This window comes from Marmota flaviventris, chromosome 20 (assembly GCF_047511675.1).
Source record: "Marmota flaviventris isolate mMarFla1 chromosome 20, mMarFla1.hap1, whole genome shotgun sequence".
In the NCBI taxonomy this organism is placed as follows: domain Eukaryota; kingdom Metazoa; phylum Chordata; class Mammalia; order Rodentia; family Sciuridae; genus Marmota; species Marmota flaviventris.
The window spans coordinates 17,436,071-17,454,691 of NC_092517.1; the positions used below are offsets into that span (position 1 = coordinate 17,436,071).

General features: G+C 51.5%; 1 protein-coding gene across 1 annotated transcript in view; it reads left to right on the top strand.

The window, feature by feature from the left end:
* The first annotated feature begins 892 nt into the window (after positions 1-892).
* The window catches only part of Mrps25 (mitochondrial ribosomal protein S25), a 29,899-nt gene continuing 12,170 nt past the window's right edge, over positions 893-18,621 (top strand). The window contains exons 1-2 of the mRNA XM_027931892.3: positions 893-1,144; positions 5,440-5,546. Coding sequence (XP_027787693.1) covers positions 1,011-1,144; positions 5,440-5,546 — 241 coding nt within the window. The 5' untranslated portion in view covers positions 893-1,010. The remainder of the gene's footprint in view (positions 1,145-5,439; positions 5,547-18,621) is intronic.

Consider the following 18,621-nt stretch of genomic DNA (forward strand, 5'->3'; position numbering starts at 1 on the left):
TGCTGACTGTGGGCCACGGTGAACCCCAAGTATATGGCATGGATTACCTCCATCTTCCCAAGCGCCCAGTTAATAGGTGAAGAAATGAATGGGGGGGTATATTTAAACTTGCTTAACACTGCTCTGCTGAACCCAGGGCCTCACACGTGCTAAACAAGCATTCTACCATTTTAGCTACACCTGCAGCCCTTTTTAAAATTCTTTTGACGCAGGGTGGGGGGGGGGGTCTCAATAAGTTGCCCAGGATGGCCTCGAACTTATGATCCTCTTGCCTCAGTCTCTCCAGTGGCTGGCAAAAGTATCCTTCACAAGATTCGCTAGTGAGGTCCAGAGGTACAGGTCCCAAACCATTCATTTTTTTTTCCTTTGGCAAATCAGCTTGTTTTTGATTTGAAAATGGTGTACTTTGAACTTTTTTTCCTCCTGGGTGTTGAACCGAGGGGCGCCACATCCCCAGCCCTTTTTATTTTGAAGACACGTCCTCGCTAAATTGCCCAGGCTGGCCTCTAACTTGCGATCCTCGTGCCTCAGCCTCTCTGGTCGCTGGGATTACCACCGCGCCGGGCTCCAACTCTTCATTTCAAAACTGAAGATTTTGAGAGAGAAAAATGGGTTGATTTGGGGGCTGAATAGCCAGCTCTCAGTTGACTTGGCAGCGGTACCAGGTGTATTGATTTATTTCCTATGGTAGAGTTCGAGCCTATTTTAAAATACTTTCCCGTGGGCGGGTGGGGAATTGACTAATTGACAGAACGTGAAAATACAAAAGCTCCCAGGTGGCGGTGGCTATCAGAGCCGCGAACTCCCGCTTGCCCGCGCCCAGCCAGTGCCGCCGAGCGGGACTACAAATCCCAGGCTGCCCCGCGGCGGCGCGCGGCCCGCCGGGAGGCGCCTCCCGTGATTCCGTGCGGGCGTGGAGACCCGCGAGGAGAAAAGCGGCGCGAGCTGTTCCGGGCCCGACGGCTGCCGGCTCGCGTCTCCTCGCGGGCCCCCCCCGTGTCTCCGCCGCCATGCCTATGAAGGGCCGCTTCCCCATCCGCCGCACCCTGCAGTACCTGGCCCAGGGCACCGTGGTGTTCAAGGACTCGGTGAAGGTCATGACGGTGAACTACAACACGCACGGGGAGCTGGGCGAGGGCGCCAGGTCAGTGTCCGGCGGACCGCGACCCGTTCCCGTGCCAGCGCGCTGCCCGCGTCACCCACCGAACAGACTGAGCGCCGCGGGGCCGCCCGCAGTCGTGCCCACAGGCGCGGGGCAAGGCCCGCCCTTGTCTCCTTCCTCCCGCGTGGTGTGACAAGGCCACCCTGAGGAGGCCACCGGACCCCTTGGCCCCCATGTGGCTGGAGAGCTGGGGAGGGGCAGCCCAGGGACGCCTGACGTGGCTCGGGTCCCAGCTCTTCCACCTGTGGCGTTGGGCGAGCTGCTCCAGCTAGGTGTCCCCGACAGGGACGGTCACTCCGCCCAGGGGGAGGCGTCAGAGAGAGACAGCTGTTGACATCTAGCTAGCCCTTGTCAATGCCACTCAGGCATCACGTCGCCTGATTTTTAAGGGCACCCGAGGGATGGGGAGGCCCCTCTGGGGGCTGGCCCGAGGTGCCGCCGCTGCCCAGGGGACGTGGTGGGCGGTGAGTGGGGCCGGGGGCGTGGCGAGTGGGGCCGGGGGCGTGGCGGCGCTGGCCACGGGCGGGCGGGTCACCACGCAGTGGAGCGAGTTACGCAGCTGTCCCCGCTTAAGGGAAACGCGCGGTCGTCAGCCTGGAGTGGGAACTGGGGCGTGGCACTTGGCGAGTGAAAAGCTCGAACTGACCCCTGCGCGTCTCTGCGCTCTTCAGGCGTCAGCACGAATGTGTTGAGTGACCCTGGAATGTGGGGACTTCAGCAGGGTCGGAGCAAATAGCCCGAGCCAGCCGGAGCAGGAGTCTGGGAGGAAGCTCCTTGTGGAGCGAGTGTCCCACGGGAAGGGCTTGGACGGCAGGGTTGATGGAAAGAGCCAGAAGCCTCCTCATAGCCATTGCTCTAAGCAGGCGAAGCCCAGAGCTCGGGCCTGCTTATGTGGGCTCAGCGGGGTGAGGGCTTCCAGAGGACTTGGGCAGAATGGGCGCCCACACAGTCCTTCATAACCCACTGACTGGCCCCATGTCGCTTGCCAGCCTTTGCTCATTCAGGGGCCCTCCGCATTTTTTTTTCTTCCCTTTTCTTTTTGGTCCCAGGAATTGAACTCAGGGGCGCTTAACCACTGAGCCACATCCCCTCCACCATGCGGCCTGCGCAATGGTTTCATTAATGAGGTTCTTGGCATAAAAGTTAGCTAGAAGAGATCGAATTAAAACCCACAGACTCAGTTACCTTATTTCTATTGCCAGGTCCGAGACGGCTCCCCTCTCTGGTTCCCTCCTCTAACCGCCCAGCAGGGCAGCAAGGATTACTCAGGGCTAGCAGGAGAGAGAGAGAGTGAACACGCCTGGGAGTAGCCTTTTATTGGGGAACAAGAAATTCAGGGGATAATTCCATCCAATGAAGGTTGAGGGGGGACTGCACTCCAAGGTCAGGGTCAGTGATTGGGCCCCCAGGGTCAGTGGTCAGTCACACCCCCACACGGACGGGTTCTCTCATCAGGAAAGGGCCGGGAAAGTTCCGACACAGCCAGAACCCTCAGACCCTTAACGGGAGCCGCCCAGTCACGTGTCAGAATGGCTTCCCACAATCCCCAGTCCGTTTTATTTTTTATTTTGGGACAGGGTCACCCTGAGTTGCTTTGGGCCTTGATAAGTTGCCGAGGCTGGCTTTGAACTCGAGACCCTCCTGCCTCAGCCTCCACAGTCACTGAGATAACAGGCGTGTGCCATTGTGCCTGGTGGCCCTCAGGATTTCTTTTGCCCCAAGACCTTCCTCCATTCCAGGTGCCAGTGGCCAGTACTGTGGCCTCAGGGGAGCCAAAGCCATGGGTGTCCACTGGGTAGTGGGAGTGGCCTGAGTGTAGGAGGGCTCACCTCTGACAGTGGAGGCCCAGAGCAGTCACAGCCACAGCCTTGAGTGTCCCAGCTGTGTGACCCCCGCACTTAGCACCTCAGTTTCCTTAGTTGCCAAAGCCCACCTCCCAGGGTTGTCCTGAGTGTTGGGGGAGTAAGATGCCCAACCAAATGACAGGCCAGCGCAGCAGGCACGAACTTGAATTTCCGTCATCTGCCCTTAACTCTGTCCTTACTTCACAAGAACCGTCCTGGGGGCTGGGAGGACCACCAAAACCTTCTGAGAGCCTTGTGGTGTTCTTGTCTCAGCAGTTTCAGGCCTTGTCCTGGTTCATCTGCACAAGGTTCTGTGGTGTTGGGAATCACTGTGCTGTGGGGTGTGACCAGCAGGGACCCCGTGAGCCCAGAGGTGGGAGTAGGGAGTCTGCAGGGCTCAAGTTCACCTCCATGTAAGTAAATAACAAACCCAGAGAGGCCCCTCTTGGGTTTTGAGCGGTAGGCCACGGGGGAGAGGAGGCCTGGCTCTGTCCTCCCACTGCTCCCCACCCGCCCCTGCGGCTCACCCAGCCCTGCAGGGCCTTCCTGCATTCAGAGCACTGTTCCTCCTGGGAATCGGCTTGGCTTCCTAAGCTCTGGGTACAGCTGAATGCTATGATCCATTTTTCCTTTTTGTTTTAGCAAATCCCTTTGTTTTCCCTGTAGCTAATTGACATTGTTTTAATTCAGCTGAGGATTCTGTCCTAATGGGGACGTGTCCTCAGAAGGTGGCGGAGTCGGGCTTTCTATTATTTCAGTTGTGGAAACATCTTAGAGGCTTCAGCCTGGACTGGTGGTGTGCTTCGCCATCTCCTTGGCATGATCACGAGGCACGGAGCGGCCGCCCTCTCTGGGCCGGGCAGCTCGAGCCTGGTGAAGTGCAAAACCCTAGACTGGGGTGGGAGAGGGGTTGGCAGTGGAAGCCTGAGGACCCAGAGGGCTGCTGACAGGGACCTGCTGCTGAACCAAGGGAAAGAAAGTGCCAGTCTGTCACCAGCACTTTCCATCAGCGGAACTCACCTCGTGGTCAGCAGCGTGGCAGAGGTGGTGAGGTCAGCTCTGGGACAGGAAGGTCTGGACACATGGCTGTGTGCTGCTTGTTTTTCTTGTGCTGCTGGGGATGGGACCTGCCAGAGTTGATTTCCTCAGTCCTCTCCCCTTGTTCTGTCCCTGGACTGTCACAGATGAGCCCACAGTAGACCTCAGGGTATGAAAGTGTGAAAGCAGAGGTGAATTGCTGGAGTTAAGATCTGTGCTTTCAAAAGAAGTGCAGGCAATTTACATTTATGTCTCTACATATTTCTTTCTCTCAGCATTGAGGATTGAACCCTAGGGGTGCTCTACCCCTGAGCTACAACCCCAATCCTCTTGGAGACAGGGTCTTGCTACATTGTTCAGGCTGGCCTTAAACGTGCATGTTGCACCATACCTAGCCCCAATTTATATTCTTTTGTTGTTTTTGTTCTGGTACAGGGCATTGAATCCAGGGGGGCTTCACCACTGAGCCACATCCCCAGACCTTTTTTCATTTTGAGACAATGTCTTGCTAAATTGCTTAGGGCCTCACTAAGTTGTTGAGGCTGGCCTCCAACTTGTGATCCTCCTGCCTCAGCCTCCCAAGCCACTGGGATCACAGGTGTGCGTCACCACACCCATTCCAGTTTATATTCTTCATGAAATGTTTCCTTTCTTCTGTAACTGTTTTTTAAAAAAGTTAATCCTCCAAGATGAAAAGGAATCTTTTTAATTTACATGAGTTGAGTGGGAAGGTTCTAGAACATAGGATGATGGGCCATTTCCCTTTCTCTTCCTCTGCGCTGCCTAGCAGTGGCCCTTGCCTGTCAGTTTTATTATCGATGTGTACGATTCTGTCTCAAGGGAACGGACCCTTTGGTTTATGTTTTGGGAACATATTTCTTCTGATCTGGCAAACGTTGACTATTGGTCAACTCTGCTGTGGAGACATTCTGATGCAGGTTGTAGGGATCCGTCTTGGGAACATTCTGGCTCAAGGTCTTCCTCCACACCTGCACTGTAGAGTATTCCTTTATTTCAAAGTTGGGGCCTGACCTAGACACACTGCACACCCAGGGGTCCCGCTGGACGGGCTTCACCCACCGCCCGCTGTGCAGCCATCAGACCGAGGTGTGGACCTGATGGGATTCTATTTTTCCTTTTAAATCTTTGGTCAGTTTTTGGGGAGTGTGCCACAGGTGGGTTTTGATTTCTTTCCCCTGAGTGAATAACCGGGAGTCCCAGCATTGTGGGGGGCACATGGTGGGGGGTCCTTTCCAGCTATAGTTCTGCCTTTTGCGGGGTTAGTGTCCTCTGAGAATCCAAGGCAAGCTCTGGACACTCCTGAGAGCAGTCCATGTGGGCTCCACATTTTATGGTCAAACCCCTGTGACATTGAGTCGTGTCTTCAATTTGCAGGAAATTCGTGTTTTTCAACATTCCTCAGATCCAGTACAAGAACCCCTGGGTGCAGATCATGATGTTCAAGAACATGACCCCGACGCCCTTCCTGCGCTTCTACCTGGGTGAGTGCCCGGTCCTGGCTGGGCCCTGGGGGCCGTCTGGGCGGCATCTGAAAGACGCTTCTTCCCACGGCAGCAGATGGGGTCTGAGAAAGCACTTCCCTCGTGTCCCCTGCCAGGGCCCTCGGTGGCCTCCGATCTGGACACGTCACCCCCCCCCCCCCTTCCTCACCTCCAGTGATCTCCTGCTCACGGGCTGGTTTTTGCACAATCTTTTGTTGCGCAGTGCGGAAAGGCCAGGCCTCTGCCCGGACCCCTCTCCACCCGCCTTTCCTTGTTTAACCAAATAAGACTTTCAAGGGGCTGGAGATGTTGCTGGGCCCTGGGCTCCGTCCCCAGTACTGATGTCCTGTGGGAGGGGTCTGGGCACACTGGGGTCCTTGTGGCAGGAGTCTTAAGGGGTCTTGATTGGCGTTTTGGCCAGCCACGCCCATCTCCGAGGGGCGGCGGGCGCCCCATGTCCAGGGCTGTGCTGGACCAGCGTTCTCAAAGCAGGGCGTTGCTGCTGGGAGGTCCCCACCCCTCGCGGCTTCAGCGGCACTCAGTTCCCTACAGTTCACGGATGGCTCCCGAACTTCGGCCAGCGCAGGCAGGTCAGGGCAGAGGGCTGGCCTCGGTGGCCCCTCGTCTTGTCGACCCTGCGCGGCGACTCTCCCGTTTCTTCCCCAGTGAAGGCAGAACAGGGCTTGCAGGGCTGGTGGCTCCAGGGACCTGCAGGTGGGGCGAACAAACCTGTCCTTCCCTCCTGCCTCTGCTGGGTGCACGGGCCCCTGGGAGAGGCCCGTCCAGCTCGGGCTCTCGGCCCTGGGGAGGCTCTCCAAGCAGGAAGCGGCAGAACAGATGAGAAACCCAGTGAGAGAACATGCTGGAACATCAGTGCTCTGACAGAATGAACCTGGAGCCGGGGCCCAGGGCGCAGAGAGGGTGATGGTGGCACCCGTGTGTTTGCGCGAGTGTCTGGGGGCTGCCCTGGAGCCCAGCCCAGGGGTCCCCGTGTTTTGTGAGGCCTCTTTCTCCCACCGCCTTCTTGATATTCGTCCTCCTTATCGTGAATCAGCAATTGATCATTTGGAGCTGCGGGTGGAACCCGGGGTCTTTGGAGCCTGCTGGCCCAGCGCCCCGCTTGCAGCTGCAGCCTAGGCCTTGGGTTTTATAAAGCTAACTATGGAGCCGCTGCTCAGAAACACAGGGGGCAGAGGCACTGGCGGGATGGAGGGGCGGCTGTCCTGGTCTGTGTCCTCCAGCCCTCAGTGGAGAAGCACAGGTTTCCGTCCTGGTGGTGTTCCTCCCTCTCCCAGAGGCGAGCCTGCTTGGGCTTCTCTCACCCAGAGATGTTTTGTCACAGCTTCAGATAAGTGTGGTCTCCTGGTCTGTCTTTTTGGATAGTGGGGGGTGGACAGAAGACTGTCCCTGCTTAGGAGCTGGATGAGTGTCAGGGCACAGGGTGGGTCATCCACCCCCTTGTGCCCGGGGTCATTGTGCTAGCCACATGCTCCCTGTGGGAGAGGAGCCCCCGCACAGCACTGTGCTCTGGGCCCTGGGAGCTGCAGCCCACCAGGAGGGTCGGGGTCCTGGTGTCTTGTGAGGCCTCTTTCTCCCACCGCCTTCTTGATATTCGTCCTCCTTATCATGAATCGGCAATTGATAATCGCAGCTGCAGGTGGAACCCGGGGCCTTGTATGAGCCGAGCCACCTCTAATGGGCTTTTGTTTAGAGACAGGGTTTCACTATGATGCCCAGGTTGGCCTCCAATTCCTGGGCTCCAGCGATCCTCCTGCCTTGGCCTCCTGAGTAGCTGGGACCACAGGCACAGCCTTTGTTCCTGGCTTCTATTTCTTTTCATTGCGGAGTGACACACCACAGTGGTTTACCCATTCCCCTGCTGAGGGTGCTGGGCTTTTGCTAGGTGCTGAGACATCGGGGTGAGATTTATTGGAGAAAGACCTTGAAAGATAAAGGGCTGCAGGAGGCGGGGCAGGGGAATGGCTGGATCTCTCTCTGGGACAGGAGGTCTGGGGAGGGGGAGCTGCAGATGACAACACAGCTGAGAGGGTCAGCCCCAGGCCTGTCCCAGCTCTGCTGGGCAGAACGTCCCTGAGAGCGTGGGCTCAACCTGGGGTGCAGCAGACCCCAGAGGCACAGTGACGGGGCTGCCAGCTGGCTGGTACTTGAGGGAGCTCTTCTGAGGGGAAAGCTAAGCAGGTCTCCCTGCAGCACAGCCCCACAGGCTGAGTGGGCTGAAAAGAAAGGAGTTTACTTCTTACAGTTGTGGGGGGTTTTGTGGTTGTTGTTACCATTGTTGTTGTTTTCCTTAATTGTATAGGGATTGAACCCGGGGTTCACTGAGCCACATCCCCAGCCCTTTTTACTTATTTTTTTAATGAATTTATTTACTTATTATTTTTTTTTAGTTTTCGGCGGACACAACATCTTTGTATGTGGTGCTGAGGATCGAACCCGGGCCGCACGCATGCCAGGCGAGCGCGCTACAGCTTGAGCCACAGCCTCAGCCCCCCCAGCCCTTTTTATTAAACACAGGGCCTCGCTGAGTTGCGTAGGGCTTCCCTAAGTTGCTGAGGCTGGCTTTGAACTCGTGATCCTCCTGCCTCGGCCTGCTGGGATTAGACATGCTCCACCTGGCTGGGCTTGTTTCTCACAGTTCCAGAGGCTGGGAATGCCAGAGTGCTGGGCCATCTGGTGAGGGCCCTTCCTGCGTCTAGACCAGCAGAGGGCATCACAGGGTGAGAGCAAGGGTGAGGCGGGCTCTCTCCATCTGATAAAGCCACTGGTGCCTGCTGGAAGCCCCCCCCTCCTGACCTCGTCTAACCTTAACCCTCCCAGAGGCCCCCCTCCAAGTACCACCAGTATATTAATTTGAGAATTGAGTTTCCAACACATGGCCTTTGGGGGGACACATTAAAATCATGGCACATCTGCTGGGTGCGGTGGTGCACACCTGTAATCCTGGGACCAGGAGGCTGAGGCAAGAGGATCACAAGTTAGAGGCCAGCCTCAGCAACTTGGCGAGACCCATCAAAAAGGTAAAGAGCCCCTAAGTTCAACCCCCAGTACCACAAAACAGCAGCAGAAACCACTGCACACCTGCAGAGTCCCGCGTGCTGTTAGAGACGGCGTGTCCCTAGGTTGTTTCAAGGGATTGGGGCATGGGCACCTTAACAAATAAAGCACTATGTAATATGCTATATATCATATAGTCTTAACAATAATAAAACATTATTCTGTTGGGGGAGAGGGATCATTATTCTTTAAGACTTAAATTTCAGCCATTCCAGGGGCTTGGATGTAGCGCAGTATGCTTAGCATGCCCAGGGTCCAGGGTTCAGTCCTTGTCAATTAAAAAAAAAGCATCCAGTGGTGTGTGTCTCATTGCAGGTTTCTGGGTTCTGTCGTCTGTTTTAGCTCCTTAGGTACCAGTGACTATGCAGAACCCTAACAGCTCAGAGATGCATGGAAACCGACTTGAGTTGGTGACCCTTCCCTCCCAGCCCCCTCCTCTCTGTTCTCCCTCCTCTATTCTGTAGGCTCCTGAGGTGCTAGGATTATAGGCTTGTGCCACTGCACCTGGCCTATCCCTAGTTTTTTGAGGATTCTTGGTCATTGCCATTCTGACTGGAGTGAGATGAAATCTCAGTGTACTTTTGATTTGCATTTCTGTAATTACTAGAGATGTTGAACACCTTTTCATATATTTGTTGATTGATTGTATTTCTTCTGTGAAGTGTCTGTTCAGTTCCTTAGCCCATTTGCTGATTGGATTATTATTATTTTTTTGGGGGGGGGTGTTAAGTTTTTTGAGTTCTTTTAAGTCCTTTATAAGTCAGTGCTCTGAGGTACATGTGGTAAAGATTTTCTCTCCTTCTGTGGGCACTCTCTTCACATTATTGTTTCCTTTGCTGAAAATAAGCTTTTTAGTTTAAATCTATCCCATTTATTGATTTTTGATTTTACTTCTTGCGCTTTAGGAGTCTTGTTAAGGAAGTCAGTTCCTGAGCTGACCTGGTGAAGATTTGGGCCTACTTTTTCTTATGCTAGGCACAGGGCCTCTGTTCTAGTGCCTAAATCCTTGTCCACTTTGAGTTAAGTTTTGTGCATGGTGAGAGAGAGGGGTTTAATTTCAGTTTGCTACATATGGATTTCCAGTTTTCCCAGCACCATTTGTTAAAGAGGCTGTCTTTTCTCCAATTCTTTGTCTCTGTGTCTTCTATTCTGTACCATTTTGTCTGTTTTGGTGCCAGTACCATGCTGTTTTTGTTGTTATAGCTCCCTAAAGTCTGGTATAGTGATGCCTCTTGCTAAGGATTGCTTTGGCTATTCTGGGTCTCTTATTTTTCTAAATGAATTTCATGATTGCTTTTGTCCATTTCTATGAAGAATGTCATTGGTTTTAATAGGAATTGCATTAAATCTGTATAATGCTTTTGATAGTGTGGCCGTTTTGACAGTGTTAATTCTGCCTATTCAGGAGCATGGGAGATCGTTTTATCTTCTAAAGTCTTCTTCAGTTTCATTCTTTGGTGTTCTGTAGTTTTCATTGTAGAGGTCTTTTCCCTCTTGTCACATCGATTCCCAAATATTTTATTTTTTTGAGGCTATTGTGAATGGGGTAGTTTTCCTAATTTCTTTCAGTGGATTCATCACTGATGTATAGAAATGCTTTTGATTTATGGGTGTTAATTTTATATCCTACTTTGCTGAATTCACTTATTAGTTCTAGGAGTTTTCTGGTGGAATTTTTGGGTCTTCTAAATATAGAATCATGTCATCAGCAAATAGTGATAGTTTCCTATTTGTATCCCTTTAATTTCTTTCTTCTGTCTAATTGCTCTGGCTCAAGTCTCAAGGACAGTGTTGAGTGAAAGTGGTGAAAGAGGGCATCCTTGTTCCAGTTTTTAGGGGGAATCCTTTCAATTTTTCTCCATTAGAATGATGCTGGCCTTGGGTTTAGCATAGACAGCTTTTACAGTGTTGAGGTATGTTCCCAGTGTGCCTAGTTTCTCTAGTGTTCTGAACAGGAAGTGTGCTGTATTTTGTCAAATGTCTTTTCTGCATGTATTGAGGTGATCATATGATTCTTGTCTCTAAGTCTGTTCATGTGATGAATCACATTTATTGATTTCCCTATGCTGAACCAACCTTGTGTCCCTGGGATGAACCCCACCAGATCATGGTGCACTATCTTTTTACTATATTTTTGTATGAGATTTGCCAGAATTTTATTGATAATTTTTGCCTCTATGTTCATCAGGATTATTGGTCTGAAGTTTTGTTTTCTTGGTGCGTCTTTGTCTGGTTTTGGTATCAGATGCTAGCTTCAAAGAATGAATTTGGAAGGGTTCCCTCCTTTTTATTTCATGAAATTATTTGAGGAGTATTGGTGTTAGTTCTTATTTGAAGGCCTTGTAGAACTCTGCTGAGAATCCATCTGGTCCTGGGCTTTTCTCAGTTGGCAGGCTTTTGATGATATATTCGATTTCATTGCTTGAAATTGATGTTTAAATTGTGTATATCTTCCTGATTCAGTTTTGGTGGGTCGTTTGTTTCTAGAAATTTGTCAAATGTCTTTCAGATTTTCTATTTTATTGGAATATAAAATTTCAAAAGAGTTTCTTCTGATTATCTTCTGTATTTCAGTAGTAAAAGAACGAACAAGGCTCGTGGTTGGAGAAAATGCCCATTTATTGAGGAACAGCTCTGCTTATTTATAGAGCCGGGGGTGGTTTGACAGTTATGAAAGTTTAATGGTTTGACAGTTGGCATGGGGTGCTTTCTGATTGGTGGGTAAGGATCATGTGAGCCAGTAGGGCTAGTCTGATTGGTGGGTAAAGATCATGTGAGCCAGCAGGGCTAGTGTGATTGGTGGGTAAAGATCATGTGAGCCAGCAGGGCTCACCATTGGACGGCTCTTCTCAGGGGATGGGGAAGTTAGTCTTTGGAGCCGGGGCGATTCCCAACATTCCCCACTCTTTGTTGTTAAATGAGACTGGGTGTCGACTCATTCTAGCTGCTTCCTGCTGAGATGGGGCGGTGTGGGAGAATCAGAGAGGAGGGAAGTAAGGAGCCCCCACAGGAGGGCAGAGAGGGCTGGTATAACTTCAGGAACCAGATCAATGAAGGTTCCTTGCCACCACAGATCCATGATGATGTCAGTCCATTCGGCATAGGTCTCGACTGGAGGTATCATCAGTAGCCAGGAGTTGGTAATTCCTGAGGAGAAGCTGGTTAAAAGCTTGACTAGAAATTTTTTTCCCCACCTGAGTCTGAATGAACTTTATGATAAAGGGAAGGAACAAGTACAGGGAGTTTTTATAGCCCAAATCTAATGGGGTCTCTGGGTCTGCAAGCTGCACAAGGAGGGTTAAGTGTTCAGCCTTGAGCGGGGGCTTGGGCATTTGGGCTTGAAGCAAACAGGTGATAAAGAACCAGACAGAGGGTTTGAGAAGCCAGGTCATCCTGCAGCTAACTTTGTTTGGCATGCCCTGTGGACCAGCCTGTCCCGCACCTAACACCCTCAATTCCACTCTTCATTCCTAGTCCAATCTAGCTCCCTCCCCTCTCTATTAAGGCTGCTCTTCAAACTCTCTCCTACCTGGGTGTCTCTGAAACCAGCGTGCTTCTCTCTTGACCTTTCTCTGGCCCTTGGGTCCTGAAATATCACCGTTCCCAGCTTTCCCTAGTCTTATCTCTCTCACACCAAGAAAGCATGGGCTTTGTAATAAAGAGGGCAGCTTCTCTCACACTCTGAACAAAGGCGGCCAAGGGAGGACCGTGGCCCATTATTACCAGATTTCCCTTTGAGAGCAGTCAGATCTCTCCAGGTTTTATGTGAAACACCTCAACCTTAAGTACTGTTACTTGAAATTCTTGTGAAACTGGGAGGGTAAACAAAACACACATGTTCCTCCTTAGGCCCAGAAGGCAACTGGTAAAGTGCTCCCTTATGATAAAGGTAGTTCACACTTATCCAGGGGTCACCATGCTCCGGACACCTAAGTGGTTTGCGGTTAATCTTCAGAAGGACGACACACAACAGTCCCACTACTGGCCAGATCCAAGCAAGTAGGGGGTCTGTAAGGAGGAGTAGGGGGTCTGGCTGGAGGGGGCCCTTAGGGTCACTTGCTTTGAATCTCCAGACAGAGGGCAAAGAGAGGACCCAAGAGGGGCCAGAAATGAGGGGGAGCATTAGGTATTGGGCTAAGAACAGAGACACTGGAGAGGCGTAATAAAGCCAAAGGGAGCACCTTTACCCAGTCCAGGCTTAATTCCATGGTGAGCTTGGTGAGGGTCTTTTTAAGGGACTGATTGGTCCTTTCAACCTTTCCGGAAGCCTGGGGGCGGTAAGGGCAATGGAAATGCCAAGGAGTGATAGTACGAGAGCCAGTCTCTGAGTTACCTGCGAGGTGAATTCTGGGTCATTGTCTGATTGGATAGAAGTGGGCATCCCAAAAGGGGGGATTATGTGAGTCAGCTACCGTAGAGGCCTGCTTGTTAGAAGTGGGAAAGGCTTGTTTTTTACTCGGGGCATGTTGGCGAAGTCAGTCTGCAGCTGGGGTATGACTGCGGTCCTGATGAGAAGGGAAAGGTTTAGGTTTTAGTGGAGTATTGGTATTGGTTCTCTGGCAGATCTGACAAGCGGAAGTGATCTGTTGTAGGAGGGTCTTATCACGTGGGGAAAGCGTGAAAAAGGAGTGAAGGAAAGTGGTAAGACTCTGTGGACTAGAATGGAATAGAGAGTGAAGAAACTGGAAGAGTTGCTGGGGATCTTTGGGCCGATCCCCGGTGGTAACGAAGAGTAGCGGAGAGGAGGTAAAGCTCTGTAGGGCGGCTGATCGAGCTGCTTGATCGGCCTTGGAATCCCCCATAGTAGTAAGGGAGGAGTCAGTTTGGGGCCTTGCAATGGATTCTTCCCAGTTGGGAAGGCAGCCTGGAGGCTCGTAGTAGGCCAGAAATAAGTGTGGAATTAATGACTGCCGACCTCTGGTGGTCAATAGCCCCTTTCTTTCCAAATGGCTGCGTGGGAGATCGGGATATGGAAGACGTATTTGGAATCTGTATATAGGGAGAGGGTTTTCCCCTCCGCTAGCTCCCATGCCCTTGTGGGAGCTCCGAGTTCAGCTTGTTGGTTGGTGGTATTGGGTGGGAGAGGTTTTGCCTCTATGAGGGATGAGAGGGAAACGACAGCATACCCCACCACTCTAACCCCTTCGTGTGTAAAGGAGCTACCATCTGAGAACCAGACGAGGTCTGCAGAGGGCAGGGGTCCCTCAGGAATGGTGGTAGGGCAGGGTAAAATCATCTCTAATACCTCCAGGCATTTGTGGACGGGATCTTGTGAGGGAGAAGATGGGAGGAGGGAGGCAGGTTTAATGGAGAGCAGGACTGAAAAGACATGGAGGGATTTTCAAGGAGAGACAAGGAGGATAGAACCCTGGAAGGAGGAAGCGGCTGTAGCCCCTTGTAAGTGAGGAAAGCCTTTAGATGGTGAGGAGATGAGATGGTTACCGCGGAGCCAAAGGTAAGCTTGTGAGCTTCTTTCTGGAGGTCATGGGCCGCTGCCAGGGCTCTGAGACATGGGGGCCAGCCCCCGACGGTGGGGTTGGATAGGTGGGCCACTTGTGCAAATGTGGGGCCATATTCCTGACCCAGAACGCCCAGACTTTGTCCCTGTTTCTCATGTACATAGAGGGTGAAGGGTTGGGAGAGGTCGGGGAGATGCAGGGCGGGTGCCTGGAGGAGGGCCTTTTTAAGGATTGTAAAGGGCTTCCCTGCCGCTGAGGGTAGGGGTTCACCTTGGGGGCCCTTGGCCAGATGATATCTTTGGAGTAGGTATAGACACAATAAGCTGTTTTCTCTCTACTGTAATGGCCTTTTTCCCTTGAGAGAGAGAACCCTAGATATGTGACCTCTTTACATGCTATTTGGGCCTTTTGTGGAGAGGCCTGATATCCCTTTAAGGCCAAGAAATTAAGTAGGAGAACTGTGCCATCTGTTGAGCACCCTTTGGACGGGCTAGAAGAATTTGTAAAGGTTTGCAAGAGGTGCAGAGAGCAGGATTGGGTCGGAGCAAGAAGAAAGCCTGGACATAAGTGATCTTTACCCATTTTTCGAATGCTCACAGTAATTGTAGAGATCCCTTCTAATGGAGGGATCCAGGGACCCAAAAAGGGTCCATCTGCTTTGGTTGTCTAAGGGATAAGTGGGCCAGGCCTGGGTGCTCTATTTGATCCAAGAGGCATTGTAGGGGAGAGTCGACCAGCAGAGAGGACACGTTACCCATGTGAGGAGGAGGGAAGAGGACGCAGAGGAGGAGGAAACTGATTTATTGGCAAAAGGGGCATCCCCACTAGAGCCAAAAAATCAGGAGTGCTTTAGTGGCAGGTTCGAGCTGCAGAGATTGGTCATCACCGAATCGTGACAGTCGAAGCTCTCGTCCTGGACGGAGCTGGAGCCGTGGGAGACCTTGGCCAAGGCTTTTCGGGACCCCTCCTGGAGAGGCCGGATACTCCCAGGGCCGGAAAGAGGGGAGAAGCAGGGCAAGAGAGAGGAAGAGGAGGGTAAGCATCTCTCTAGCGGCCGAGTCTTAAAGGTGAGAGGATTAGGACTTTCGAATCTGCCCAAGGAAGGAGTCCCTGAAGGCCACCGTAGCCTTAAAGGCTTTGTGGTGGGGTGCTTTCCTCCCCGCGGGTGGGCAAAGAGATTTGCTGGACGATAATCAACATATTGCAAGAGGGTGGATTCGGGGCACTGGGGGTGAAAAGATTGGAGGTCGGAGGCCAAGGTTTGTCCATAGAGGTGTGGACTATCTCGAGATCCCTGAGGAAGGTCAGTCCAGGTTAAAGGCAAAAAGATATCCTTTAAATCTATGACCGAGAAGTGGGTGGCAGTGTGGGGCATCTGAGACAGCAGGGTGTATGGGTTGGGAACCAAAGGATGTATGGGCCTAACGGAGGTGTTGGTGAGTCGTAGGTAGGACCCGTTGGGCTCTTTTACCACTAGTATGGGAGTAAGGGGAAGAGCTAAGAAGGTCCTGAATAAGAGGTTGTAGGCCCAGAAGAGCTTTTGTGGACAGGGGGTATTGAGCCTGATTGGGGAAGGGGTTGAATGTTAACTGGTGGGCAGGAAGCGGTGGAGGGGGTGTGGGTATCCCATACAATTGGTCAACCAGGTTCGTAGGGAAGGGGTCCTTTTCAGTATGATGTTTCATGTCGGCCTCACAAGTAGAGCAGAATGGCCAGTCTTCTGCCAAAAGGGCCAGAAAAGATGAACAGGCCGATGCTGGGGACTGACTGATGCCAGGAGCCCGGATGTTGACTCTTGTATTGAATTTAGAGAGGACATCTCGGCCGAGCAAAGGAACTGGACATTGGGGCATAACTAGGAACGTCTGAGAGAATGGGAAGTTGTCTATGGAACAGGGTAATAGGGGAGTCTTTCTTGGATAGGTGGTCTTTTCTCCTACCCCGACAATAGGAGAGGTGGACGGCACTGTTTGCCCCAGAATTCTGTCAGGACTGAGAAGGTAGCCCCGGTGTCAAGGAGAAAATCAACCTTGCGTCCATCCACCTGAATCTGCACCCTGGGTTCCTGTCTATTGATCGTTACGGCCAAGGACAAGGACCCAAGGCTCCATCAATCTTCGATTGCCATGCCCAGAAGGTCGGAGGGTTCCCTGGCCATAGGCCTCCTACGGGATCTAGGACAGTCAGAGCCCCAATGACCTGTTGTTGATATTTAGGGCATGGGGTACGCAGAGTGTGTGGTGCGGGGCATGCCCTGGCCCAATGCCCCTCCTTGCCACACTTGAAGCAGGCGCCTGGGGGGGGTTTCGGTGATGGGCGACGACCCGAGGAAGCACCCTGCAGGGCCTGGGCGAGCATCTGAAATCTCTCAGTCTGTGGGGGGGTGGCAGGACCATGTTCCAGCTTTTTTAGTTTTGCCTGGATGTTGGGGTAGCTCTGTGAGAGGAAATATGTCATAAGGACATGAGGGCCATCTGGGGTTTCGGGAGTTTGATCTGGGGCAGCAAGTGGCCCCGGAGGGTGATTGGGATTAACTCAATGAGTTTCATCCACATGGGCTCTGGCAAGTTCCCAGACTCTGGTACCTTCCTCAAGAAGGAGGGTATTAGCCAATAACATACATATATCATGGTGAGTGAGGCTGTGAGCCTGGAGGACCCATTGAAACTCTAGGGACCTAGTTTGGGGGGGACCAAAGGTGTCGATCGAGTCAGGGGGAGCACCTGGGGGGCTGGACGGAGCCGATGGGGGAGGTCGATAGGAAGGGGGTTCATCTGCTGGATAGGTCGGGGTGAGAACGAAGAAGAGAAAAAGCCTCAACATAGGGATCTCCTTCCACTTTTTCAAGCACTCGCAGGAGTTAAACAGATCTCTGAGAACTGCGGGGTCTAGGATCCTCCTGGGGGCCATTGACTTTGATGGTCTAGTTGATAGTAAGGCCAATCTTGTGTGCAGAATTTAATAAGGGGGAGTCTGCAGGGAGGGAAGAAGAGGCCCCCATAGGTCAGGAGAGGGACAAGGGTGGTTGAGAGAGGGGGGGGGGGAGGGAGGGAGGGAGGAGTGCCTGTTCGTCCACCCCTCAGGACCTCCCGCTCATGAACCGGGTTCCAGAGTCCACCGGGACCATTAAGGTCGTGGTGGGGTGCGTTCTCTCCTCCAGATTGGGCATCAGAGGTTTGCCGGACGATCGTGGTCAAAGCCCCTGCGTAGCCCATCTGAAGTTGGAAACCCGATGGGGGAACTCACCTACTGAAGAGCCGGTGTTGTGCGAGTAGCAGCGCTCGAAAGAGAGGACGAGGACAGCAAGCCTTGAGAGGGGGCCCTCGAGCAGCGAGGAATTCCCCCTCCCCGGTTTCGGCACCAGTGAAAGAACGATCAAGGCTTGCCATCGGAGAAAATGCCTGTTTATTGAGGAACAGCTCTGCTTATTTATAGAGCTGCGGGTTGTTTGACAGTCATGACAGTTTAATGGTTGAACGGTTTGACAGTTGGCATGGGGTGCTTTCTGATTGGTGGGTAAGGATCATGTGAGCCAGCAGGGCTCACCATTGGACGGCTCTTCTCAGGTGGGGAAGTTAGTCTTTGGAGCTGGGGTGACTTCCAACAAGCAGTGTCTGTTGTGATATTTCCTTTTTCATCATGAATTTTCGTAATTTGAGTTTTCTCTTTCTGTTCATTAGTGTGACTAAGAGTTTATCAATTTTATCTTTCAAAGAACCAACTTTTTGTTGTGTCAGTGTTTTGGATTGTTTCTTTTGTTTCAATTTCATTAATTTCAGCTCTGACTTTAATTTCCTATCTTCTACTACTTTTGGTATTGATTTTCTTTTCTATGGCTTTGAGATGTAATGTTAGGTTATTTATTTGTGGACTTCTATTCTTGTAATGAATGAGCCCAATGAAGTGAACTCTTCAGTGAGTTGCCTTCATAGTGTCCCAGTGATTTTTGATATCTCATTTACCTCGAAGTATTTTTTATTTGATCCCTGATTTTTTTCTGCTATCCATTGGTCATTCAGTTGTGTATTATTTAGTCTCCAGGTGTTAGAGTAGCTTCTATTTTTTATTTTATCATTGATTTCTAATTTTATTCCATTATGATCTGATAAAATGCAGGATATTATCTATATTTCTTTCTTTTTTTTTTTTTTTTTGCTAAGTTGCTTCGTGCCATAGATATGGCCTGTCTTAAAGAAGGATCCATGTGCTGCTGAGAAGAAAGTGTATTTCCTTATTGATGGATGAAATATTCTATATATGTCTGTTGAGTCTAAATTATTGATTGATTGTTCACTTCTGTGGTTTCTTTATTTAGTTCTTGTTTGGAGGATCTGTCCATTGGTGAGAGAGGTGTGTTAAAGTCACCCAATGTTACTGTGTTGTGGTCTGTTTGATTCTTGAAATTGAGAAGGGTTTGTTGGATGTATGTAGATGGCTGCATTGTTTGGGGGCATAAATATTTACAATTATTAGGTCTTGTTGATGTATAATTCCCTTAAGCAGTGTGCAGTGTCCTTCTTTGTCCCTTTTGATTAGCTTTG